The 11,784-nt window shown below is 42.4% G+C and overlaps 1 protein-coding gene across 3 annotated transcripts in view; it reads right to left on the reverse strand.

Annotated features, from left to right (window-relative positions):
- Window positions 1–685: 685 nt before the first annotated feature.
- Window positions 686–11,784, reverse strand: part of ARGLU1 (arginine and glutamate rich 1) — a 19,392-nt gene continuing 8,293 nt past the window's right edge. Inside the window, exons 3-4 of one of the 3 annotated variants that reach the window (XM_084760441.1) lie at window positions 11,395–11,478; window positions 686–1,571 (exon numbers count right to left, since the gene is read on the reverse strand). In XM_084760441.1, coding sequence (XP_084616567.1) covers window positions 1,407–1,571; window positions 11,395–11,478 — 249 coding nt within the window. In that variant the 3' untranslated portion in view covers window positions 686–1,406. Of the gene's footprint in view, window positions 1,572–11,393; window positions 11,479–11,784 lie in introns of those variants that run through there. The other 2 variants (XR_014775194.1, XM_084760442.1) reach the window with 2 other exon arrangements.

Below are 11,784 nucleotides of genomic sequence, written 5' to 3' on the forward strand. Positions count from 1 at the left end.
AGAGTCTGTTTGCATAAAACCCAGGGCTATATGTAAGTTTCCACATGCAAAAATACCCCAAACAAGCAAAAACCCAAAGCCTAGTAAATTTAAATGTGTTTATCGCCCCAAAACATGCAAGAGTGAAGATTATTTTAGCTATTTTGAACGTACAAAGCCAACTTCTAGCTGATGATCCTCCCTTTCTGAAAAGTAACTTAATATTCCATAAGCTTTTAAAACATACTTTCTAGCTGGGTGGTGGTGGCACACGCCTTTAATCCCAGAACTTGGGAGGTAGAGACAGGCGGATTGCTGTGAGTTCGAGGCCAGCCCGGTCTACAGAGTGAGTCCAGGACAGCCAAGGCTACACAGAGAAACCATGTCTCGAAAACCCAAAGTAAATCAATCAAACACACTTTCTAGTGTTTACTAGGTATAATTTGTGGTAATAATCCTTACGTTCTCTAACAGAGGCGGAGGGTTAAGATTTTCCAAAGATAATAACTGATGTTATAGTTCTTTTATCAGCATAAAGTAGTGTCTGTAAAAATAGCCAGTAAGTACTAATTCACAAGTGTGTTTCACGTACACAGAAGCCCTGTGGAAAGTGTTAAGCTAGAGGAAATCTAGCCCAGCTCCCAGACTTCTCAAAGTAAACCACCCTTTAGACTTAACAGAACTTAAAAGAAATTGCTTAAACATATGAATTTAAGACTTTACTTTATTCAGCAAAATCATTTATTTACAGTGGGGAATGCTGGTTTGATTTTGTCAATGAAAGAAACAAACGTCCAACAGAGACAACACTGCACTGCAGGTCTTTCTGTAGCAGGTGACCAACGTTTCCTTACCTGTTATCAGGAACATCAAGAGCCCAGCATCACAACGATACTGCTTTAACAACACACCACACAGGTCCAGTAAAACTCTGGGAATTTTGCAATGCAATTACCAACTTTTTCTTTTTTTATAAATGTATAAAAAAACAAAAAGTCAGCAAAACCAGCATTATGACGTAGTAAACGGAGTATAACTCCGAAGTCAGTGGTCAGTGAACACCTTACCAGACCAGCTAGTCACCACGTGACCTGCTTTTCAGCAGACCCAACCAGTACAGAATCCCAACAGGTGAAAAACACCACTTCTAGGACAGCAATGATCTGATAAGGATTTGACGAAATGGAGAAGAGAGGGAAAATAATGGGATTGCAGAGCATAGCCCCTATTAGAACAAGCTAACTTTCCAGATTTTCCAAATTAAAAAAACAAAACAAAAAACAAAAACAAAAAACAAAAAACCAAAAACAAAAAAAACCCATTAAAAAAAAAAAACCAAAACACTTCAACATGAAGCTACAATACAAAGTTGTTTTTTGTTTTTTTGTTTTTTCATTTTTCTTTGTAAAAAGTTCAGAGTTTGCCATTCAATCCTGGGTTTTTAATGAGAAGGACAGTTTTGGCCTGGACTTCCCCTTGCCCAGGATAATTTTTTGCTCTTCTTTTTGTTGGCGTTGTCGTTCTTGTTCTAGTTTCATCCTTTCCTCATGAATCTTTCTTTGTTCTTCAACAATTCTCAATTGTTCTTCAGCCTGAAAGTTAAAATGAGAATGAGAGCTGTCATTTCCTTCTCTCAATGTTTTTGGCTACCAGGTGACAACCTACAAACCTACATAAACATACAGAGCACAAGAAGAAAAATAATCAAGAACAGAATTCTTTCTTCCTTTATTTCTCTATTTCATTTATAAGAATTAAGCCTTACAGACTTCATGCTTTGGGCAGACCTGACCTGTCTTTATTCCACCAATATCAACAGTCATCTAAGTCATGACAGACCTAGTCCCAGAGTCGGCTGCCTACCTATTACTGTACTTAGAAATGGACAGACATATACAAGAATTGCAGTTAAAAATTCCAACTGTACCTCTATACTGTAAGTCAACAGTAACCAAGAATTTAGCCTGGCAGTGGTGGATCTGAATCCAGGGCTAGCTGGTCTACAGAGAGTGAGGACTACACACAAAATCCCTGTTTCTAAGATAAAACCAATTGCTCTAAGACCCCAAATTAGCAAAGGTTCTGACCTAGCAGATTATAAAATGTTAGCTAATTTCAAATCAACGGCAGAGTTAGTTAATAGCATCTTCAATCTTCAGCAATTGACTTGCCTCCTGCATTCCTCTACAAAATTCCCTTTATCACCATGAAAAGGACTCTCCTCGCCTTCCAAAGAACCCATCGTGGGCCTAACTCTACTCTCCTCAAGACATCAGCCATCATTTAGCTGGTCATTCCAGACTGCAGTGTGAACAGCATCCAGAGGGTATGAGCCAGGAATCACTCGCCCTTACCCCCCAGCACTTGGGAAGCAGGGGCAGGCAGATCTCTCTGAGTTGGAGGCCAGGCTGTTCTAAAAAGTGAGTACAGGACTACATAGAGAAACCGTGTGTGTGTGTGTGTGTGTGTGTGTGTGTGTGTGTGTGTGTGTGTGTGTGTGTGTGTGTGTGTGTGTGTGTGTGTGTGTGTGTGTCTGTTTTAACTCTTGAATGTTTCCAGTTACCACCACAGTCTCCCATTTTTCTGCACCTTTGAGCCATTCCAAGTTACATTTGAAGTCATCATTTCTGATGTCTTATTTTACTGAAAGCTGTTTTTAAGATAGTAATTTCCCATTAATTGACTACAACCTTCTCCCCCTTCAAGTCTCTTAATGTCCTCTTCTACAAACTGTCATACAAAACAGTAATATTCTCCTCTCATCATCACTCCTCTGGTCTAATCTAATTTTATTCTTTTTAAAAGTAAAATGCAATGTAGCTAGGCTGAAGGCCTTTGGCAAAGGATGGGAACAGTAATGAACTATCACTGTGAAGGAACACAAACGTGTTATATCATGTGGGTATCAAAATGCCAGAAGTGTGGAGAGAAAGGCAGACAGGTGGTGGTGAGGTCCAGAGTCCCGCAAGCTGAGCTCCAGGAGGAAAATGGAAGGAACTTTATGAGGCCAGATAAGAAAGTCCAGAGCACGGATGGCCACCTCAGTCTCCGTCCTCTTTCTAAGCAAGCGCTGCAGCATCCTGCTAAACCATGCACCGAAGAGACCCAAAAGCCTCTTGAACTGTACAGAGGGCCAAGGTTTTTTCCCCTTTTATAATTTTTAAATTCACATTTACTTATTTAGTGGATGGAAGAGTACCACAGCATGGCTGTAGACGTCAGAAGACAACTTACAGGAGTCACCGTTTTCATTCCATCACAAGGTTCTAGAAGGCAAACTCAGGCCACCAGGCTTGCTGCGAAGCCGCTTAATCCATCTTCTGGCCACTTTTGTTCATTTACTTGAGACAGGGTCTCACACCACAGCCCAAGGTGGTGCCTAAATTTTGTCCTGTCGTCCCCCAAAACCATTGCTCAAAACTTTTATTCTCTCTCTGGCTCTGAGTGTGTTTTCATCTTCGCTGTCACCAGGCTAGTTTCCTGTGCACCTGAAGTGGTAAGACCATTCCCACTGTGCATATTTGCCAAGTGTAACTGAACTTCCAAAATCACTATGCCCTGCAAGCAGTAAGACTGTCTAAAGCTGGGCAGTGGTGGGACATACCTTTAATCCCAGCACTCAAGAGGCAGAGGCAGGTGGATGGATCTCTCAAGGCCAGCCTGGTCTACAGAGAGAGCTTCAGAACAGCCAAGGCTACACAGAGAACCCTGCCTTTAATTTAAAAAAAAAAAAAAAAAAAAAAAAAAAAAAAAAAAAAAGACTGCCACTGAAATCTTACCTGCACAAGAAAGTCACTCAAGTCACCATTTTCCTTAGATTTACTAATGATCACAAACAAAAGGAATGATCATCTGGGCCTGGGGAGATGGATTGGAGGATAAAGCCCTCGATGAGGACTAAACTCCTGACACTCAGAAACTACACATAACTTGCAAGCAGGAGTGGCGGCAATCCCTGCCTCAAGCTGCCTCTGTGTAAACTGGCAAGCTCCCGGTTCACCACATGAAGTAGAAGACATCCCATGCTGACTTCACGCCCACTATCTGCATCAAAGAGATCACTTATTTCAAGCAGGACACTGGAGACTGAGTTATGGTGCATGTAGTAAAGGGTTTTTTTTTCCTAATCACCCAGGCTTAAACCTACCTAACTTGACCCTAGTAAAGCATTAGGATCTTGTGAGTGAAGAGTCAAATAACAGCCTCAATCCATGAAGTCTCTTTAAAAACACCAGAGACAATTTTCAATGCCATCAATGTGTGGCTGATATGCTATCTGACTGAAGAGCAGCTGGAGACAAGGCTACCTTTATAATGATTTACTCAACTATTCCAGTTGCTGGAATTTTCATAAACATAACTGTAAACATGGAAAATTTACAATTATTGTGTGTGTGCAAGCCAGGTCAGCCTTGGTGCTCTCCTCAATAGCTTCTTCACCTTGCTTTTAGCACCACTTCTCGCTGGGCCTTGAGCTGGAAGGCTGGGCTGCCACCATGGCAAGCTTAACAGTCCCCACCTACCCAGGCTGGGATTACAAGCCCGTACTGTAGGACATGTGTGCTGGGGATCACAATTGAGTCTTCAAACTTACATAGCAAGCTCTTTTCTGACTAAGCCATCTTCTTGGACCCCCGATTCCTAGTTCTACAAGGGTATTTATTGTAACAGTTTGGAAAGAAAACAATGAAAGCTAAATAATTTATAAAAGATCTGTAAAACAATATTGAATACTTATGAAAAAAACAAAACGGGGGGTGGGGGTGGGTATGGTGGCAGCTGGAGAGAGCTCAGCAGTTAAGAGCAGAGGCTACTTTTCCAGAGGACCCAAGTTCAGTTCCCAGCATCTATATGGTGGCTCACAACCACCTGTAACTCAAGTCCCAGAGGACATGATGCCCACGCTTCTGTTACCCTTGGGCGCTGCACCCATGTATTGCAGACACACATCTAGGCAAACACTCATTTACCGAGTATTTTTTAAGCAAAAAAGAACAAAACTTGGGAGAAGGTTTTGGGGTAAAAGTGCTTGTTGTGCAAATATCTCCACCATTTGTGTGAAAGTTGGGTGCAGTGACTGGCCCACACCCAGCAATGTGAGAGCAGCTGGAAGTTTTGAGGCTCCTTGGGCAGCCAGAGTCAAACTGAAATGGTTAGCACCAGGCTCACTAACAAGTAACCTTGTCTCAAAATGACAGGAAAGCAGCAGCTTACATAAGACTCAACGTCTACCTCTGGTCTCAACATGTCTGTGCACATGCAAATCCATAAAAACACATATAAACTTAAAATCTAGAGAAACACACTAGCTCTTAAAAAAAAAAAGAGAGAGAGAGAAAATGAAAGGGGGGGTGCACATTCTGAAACAGCAAAGGGCAAACCATCAAATAGCCATGCAGAGGGCCTTACTTCCGTATGATCAAGGGGAATAAAACCATGACATGTATGTTCTAGAACAGAAGCAGACAATAAGACAGAGGAACTTAGCTTTGCTTAATATTAATAACAAACCAAAAAACAAAAGACTTTAAATGTAATCCCATTACCCAAGCAAAAATTGTGCCCTAGCAAATCACAGTGCACTGAGCTCAATTCTCAGCTTCAGAGTGCATACAGCAAAGGATGCACACACTGCTGCCCAGGAGGACCGCTGCACAGGAGCACTGCTGCACAGGAGGACTGTCATGTCTCTGGGATAACCTAGCAAAAGGACTAATCTCCAGCACTAGAGGCAGAGACAATTAGAAGCTTTAACTTTTCAGTGAATTAACACATAAGCCGAGCAGGCAAACACCCTCGTGTGCATTCACATTTGTTCTTTATGCTAGTGCAGCTAGCTTTACATTTCTTGACAAATGGAATCCTCACACACAAATTGGGTGACCTCTCTCTTTAATACCCAGACTCCCCAGTGATAGAACGTTAGTCTGTCATCTAGCCTAACCGTGAGCCACGTCAACAACTCACTTGCTGTGCATTTGCCCTCTAAGTAACTTCCCATGCCAGCTGACACAACCTCTCCTCTCCCTTTTTGTTTCCTGTGTGATGAGAATGTAGCATTCGAACGGGGAGAAGAGGAGCACAAGCTCAGCTTACCCACAAGGGATTATTCAGTGAAAATGAACACTTGAGAGGCCAAGAAGTCAGTGTCCACAGCCCTGCCATCATTAAGACGACTGCTTCTGGGCATCGTGCCTAGGACGCTGCATCCCAAGCCTCAGAGTGGCTGGTGAAAAGAAGTCAAGAAAACTACGAGAATTCATCTCAGTGTTCTTCAGCCTGGTTACTCCTCGCAGCACCTTCTGCACCATCCAGTTACCAGCGCCTACCTATGCAACCTAATTAGCATTCTCCTTCATGGACTGTCTCAACTCTATGATATAAAGAAATACTTTCTATTGGTAGAGATTAAACGGACAGGAGAAGACATGTGGCACCATGCCACGCTCGGGAATACGTACTTCTAGCATTTTAAAGCCTCTAAGACACAAAACTTGACTGGTTCTGCCATTTATAATTCTAATGCTTATCTTATCTTGACACAAGGAAATATTGTGCATGTGGCGCTGAGGGACACCATGGGACCATGAATTCAAGGCCACCCTCAGCCTCAAACAGGTAAACTTAAAATGTTTAAGTTTTGATGTGTTAGTCAAACTTTAGTGCATTTTTTCTCTAAGTTTTCATGTACAAGATTTAAAAAACAAAACAAAACACAAGTGGAAATGGGGTGCCAGCCTGCCACAGGGTAAAATACAAGCACCTCAGTCATGCTGACCCTGACCTTCCTGTGGAAAACCAGTTGCCATCTCCTCTAGAGCATCACTTAGGCCGTAACTAAAGAGAGCTGCTCTACAACCTTTTCTCTTCAACTCCAATCACTTACAAACCCCTAAATCAGCTCCAAACTCCGATTCTAAATTCTTCAAGAGGTTCTGTACTGCCTAATGTGAGGGTTAGGGTCTGGGATTTGAGACAGTCTCAGCTTCAGACACTGCTCTGTAACCCTGAGAGGGAAACGGTACCGCCAGGGCTTTCCTTTTACTTTATACATTAAGAAGAGCTGGAGAGATGGCTCGGCAGTGAACCTGCTTGTTTCTCGTGTAGAAAGAAGCCAGGTTTAGTTCCCAGTGCCCACATGGTGTTTCACAACTCTATAAGTTCAGTCCCAGGGACCCTAACCCTCTTCTGACCCCAGGCACCAGGCATACACATTGTGCTCACATATACATGCATATAAACAAAGTGGGGGAGACTATACTGCATATACATGTGTCTCTTTTCATCTTCTATGCTCCCCTTCTTTCTCTTAGGGGAACTTTTTTGTGTAGGTTGTTACTCATTTCCCTCTAAATGACTGCATGTTTCGTTTGGTGACTAGAGCTCCCTGACACACTCTCATCAAAAGGTCTTCCCCTTCTTGCTCCCTCTATGCTCCATTTTCTCAAGTTTTTCAATTCTCTCTAAACCATGTAGCTGCTACTTTGTAGATACAAGCAGAGTCTCACATTTTGTTTCTGTTTAAGCCACTCTCTGCAATGTCAACACACTGTATCTAAACACCTGCTTTTTATACCAAATACATTAACATAGTCACAAGTCAGTGTTTTCTTTCCTAACTAACAACAACAACAACAATGACCCCTCTACAGCAACAACTCTGCTGGTAGCAACATGCCTGTAACACTGTACACAGGAGGCAGAGTGGAAGGGTCACCAGTTCAAGTCCAGCCTGGGATACAGAGGTGATATCCATCTCAAAAGGAGCAAACCTAAAACATAAAATTCTTTTTGCTTTTTCAAGATTCACATGTTTTAGCACAATATCTAACATTTTCACAGGCACAGCATACAAAACCTGGAGAAAACATATAAATAAATAAATAAAGTGCTCCTTTAAAATAAAAAGGTGAACTGGGCTGTGGAGATGCTGGGGAGAGTGGCTGCACAGCATTAGGGCTCTCTAGCGCCCATGTAAAGCTGAGTCCCCATGGTCTGCCTGCATCTCAAACTTGAGGACTGAGGCTGAGGGCGAGGGTGAAGACAGGGGCTCTCCGACAGCTGTGGCAGCCAGCCTGCTGCAAGGGTAAGCGGTAAGCTCCAAGTTAAATGGTGAAAGTGACTGAGGGAAACACTCAGCACCAACCTCTGGCCTCCACAGGCATGTACAGGCAAGCACACTTGCATACACGTTCACAAACACAGAGGACACTAAATTCTGCATTAATAACTCTTAATAATTCCAGTTCACAAATTAAAAGTGCGTCTGCTCTATGAAGCCAGCCCACACTTGGATTCTGTGACTTATAGTCACGTATGTATGTTAGTCGTGTGGTATAGAAAAAGAAGTATCTTGGCACATCATCATTTGGATCAGATACAATCAAGAGCAGTGCATGGACTAGATTTAACTGTCATACATTTCACCTGAATCTAGCGCATTCCCTTTTAGTCCTCACTGAAGTCCATGTTCAACTGTTACCACAGTGGCCAATCAAAAGGATGACTTAAATGCACTTTCCTTGCTAACTATCTTTATAAGGCCATAAAAATGGAATGTATTACTTATATACCATGTAAAACCTAGAGGAAGGTGTAAAGTTATGCTTGAAAATACAGACTAAAGATAAGCATTCTTAACATACTGGCTTCTATCTGTGTCTTAAAAGGCATGTATATACTTTTTGTGCACTGATTCCCAATTATAACAGACAGCAGTTTCACATCCAGCTACTTTGTACATTATGTCTCTACTGTTCAGAAGTTCTTTGTCTGCAAACAACTCAGCTGCCTGGGCAGCATTTATCTTAGTGACGTTAGGAGAAGGTACTATGTGCAAATGCAGTTTCACAAGTAAATCTTCAAAGCAAATTTCTGGAAGCAGAATTTGAGGTGTGGAATAAGTACGGATCTTTCTAAGCATCTTCTGAACCTGCTCGTCCCACCTAGCTCTGCAGGACCACCAGGTAAGGGTTTCCATCTAACTCTACCTTTGTCAACAGAGTATTTCCTAAGAAATAAAAAACACCTAATTTGGAATTGGACCTCTGCACGGGAGGGAAAAAAAGGATTTCTTTTCCACGGATGTTAGGATCTAAGATCTATTTTCTAGGAATTACAGTGGTTAATTTACCATGCCATATGTAAATAACTACATATGTTTCTGCATTTAGTCTTTTTAAGAGCCAGGCATATCATCTCCTCAAGGAACTTTCTTTCCAGGACTGTCTCTTGTTCTCACATGCATCCATCTTGACATGTGTCAATCACGCCGACTCCCGACTACTCATCTGTAATTTCTACTATTTCCTCACTGTCCCAGAGACTCCATTCCACACTCTATTCACCTCAATGCCTTGGCGTTTTCATTTCTTTACGCTCTCATGTTCCTTCCTTCTACCTGAAGCCTAGCTCAGAGAGACTTCTCTGGAAGGCTTCCAGACAGCACTGCATCACAGTCAGGTCCGATCATCCACACCATTTAAATATCCTGTGTTACTAACTTTCCTGGGAGTCAGTCTGCAATGCACGACTGCTTCCCCTTGCTTTTCTCAAGTCCCTAATTCAAAAGATTTTCCCCAGTAAACAATAAAGAACAGCAGGCAAACCACTGAGCACATGAAGGGAAAGAGACACCGATACTGAGCGCCTTAGCACGCAGCTGGCGTCATCTCCACACAGCTAATCTTTTGACAGGACATTCCACTCCCTACAAACAAAACTTTGTTTAACACAAGCCATTTCTTAAAATCCCAACTTTACTGCAGTTACCACAAATGGGCTAAATATATCCAAAGTTTTTAATCAAAGTCACTAGCAAAAGTCCTTCTTCTTCACGTAAAGTATCTTTCCACTGAATTTTACTCTCAATGTCATCAAAATGTTGTCACTCCCTACTGTCTATCAACAGACATCTAGAACTGTGCAAATTAACCTACAAATAGAAAACAGAGAATTAGAGGGATTACAGAGACCTGACCTCATGAACAGGATTAAAAGGAATAAACAAAAAAAATTAGCCAGGCGTGGTGGCACACATCTGTAATTCCAGCACTCGGGAGGCAGAGGCAGGTGGTTTTGAAGCCAGCCTGGTCTACAATGTAAGCCAAGGCTACACAGAGAAACCCTGTGTCAGAAAACGAAAAAAAATAAGGAAGGGAGATAGGGAAGGAGGGAAGGAAGAAGGAGGGAGGAAGGAAAGAAAAGGAAGGAAGGACAGAAAACCAGCCATTAACTTCCTGTAGATGTGGTCAACAATCTTTCCACTCACCAAAGCCAAAAATAACCAGTAAATAAAACTTGGAGAAAATCTTGTTTTTCATATGGGTTAAATAGTAACTGCTAGGGGTATACCCACACCTAGGCAAGGAGTATCAAGGCCACTCACAAGCCAAACCTAACGCAGCCGCTGATCCTTGACCATGTCCGCATAGAACTAGTTCACCATCATACTTCTGGTCTGGTCATCACAAACCATACCGAATTTACCCTTCAAAGTTCAGACTTCCAAACCGAAATGAAAACTTTCTTTCTTCCGCCTGCAGTAAGACACACTCTTAACCACACACACTCTAGAATCAACACCCCTTTCCGTTCTTATGGGCTGTCGAGTTTTTAAGGAGAAATCAAGTGATGTTCACCACCTGCTCTTCCCCCTAAGCAGGCCCTGTCAGCAGCAATACTCTTCCTGGTCTTATTAATGCTACTGCACTCAGCTCAGATTTTCCTAGAGTCTCTCTTGGGCTGTGTCTACACTCATAGGTACTTTCTAGGGGTTACGGACTACTTATATTCAGTCTCTCCTTATATTGGCCAGTTAGTTTTTAATTGGCCTACCTTTTTATAATACTAATGATTAGTTTAGTCTCTGTACTTCTGCTTAGATTATAAATCACAAATAACAAGTAAAATATTGGCATGGAGCACGCCTGGAATTCCAGCACATAGGAAGCAGAGACGGAGGGTCAGGAATGCAGGGCCAGTTTGGGCCGGATGAGACCTGGGGCCGGGAAGGGTGAAATAAGGGGAGACTAAAATGTACTGGATTTGCTCAAACGTGTCAAATTTTCCTTTTGTCTAGAGATGCAGCGCTACTCTGCAGCTATCTGAGGGCCTTGAGAGCTCTCTTTTCCCTGTGGCTGTTTCAGGCCTGAGAAATGTGAATGCGGTTAGGACTGAAGAAAGTGGGGAAAGAGCAGGGCACCTCCTAGGAAACAAATGTTTTCAACCACTGAAAATTCTGTAATTCTCTCTAAAATTAGAGCTTAAACTATCGTCAAATTTCCTACGCTTTACCTTGAGCTCAATGTCCTTAAAGTAGCCATGAGAATCTCATCAAATTACGTCTAATTGCTGAGCACAAACCCACACAACCGGGACCACCCTGCAGCACGCCCCCGAATGCACAGCACTCACCAGTTTGGCCTGTGCTTCTGCGATTTTCCGGTTATTTTCTTCTAATATCCGCTCCAGCTCCTCACGCTTTGCTCGCTCTTCCTCCTAAAGGGGAGGACATGCTACAATGTTAGAAAAATGAAGTGTTACCTCTACCAGCAATATTTACTAATCTTCCTCTCAACTCTGTTGCTGACTTACAGAGCAGCTTTATAGCCACCTTTCTGTCTGACATAAGCTGTGCAGCCACTAAGACATCGGCTTCTAACACTAGATTCAAATCATCCCTCCCAGTCCAAAACAGCAACCGACTAAACCCTCCCTAGTAGTCTCCGGGCAATTATTACTAATACTTTAATATCACACAAATCAACAAGGACAACTACAAAACTGGATAGTATTTACCAAATT

This window comes from Acomys minous (assembly GCF_964271855.1).
Source record: "Acomys minous genome assembly, chromosome: 15".
NCBI classification, from domain to species: Eukaryota; Metazoa; Chordata; class Mammalia; order Rodentia; family Muridae; genus Acomys; species Acomys minous.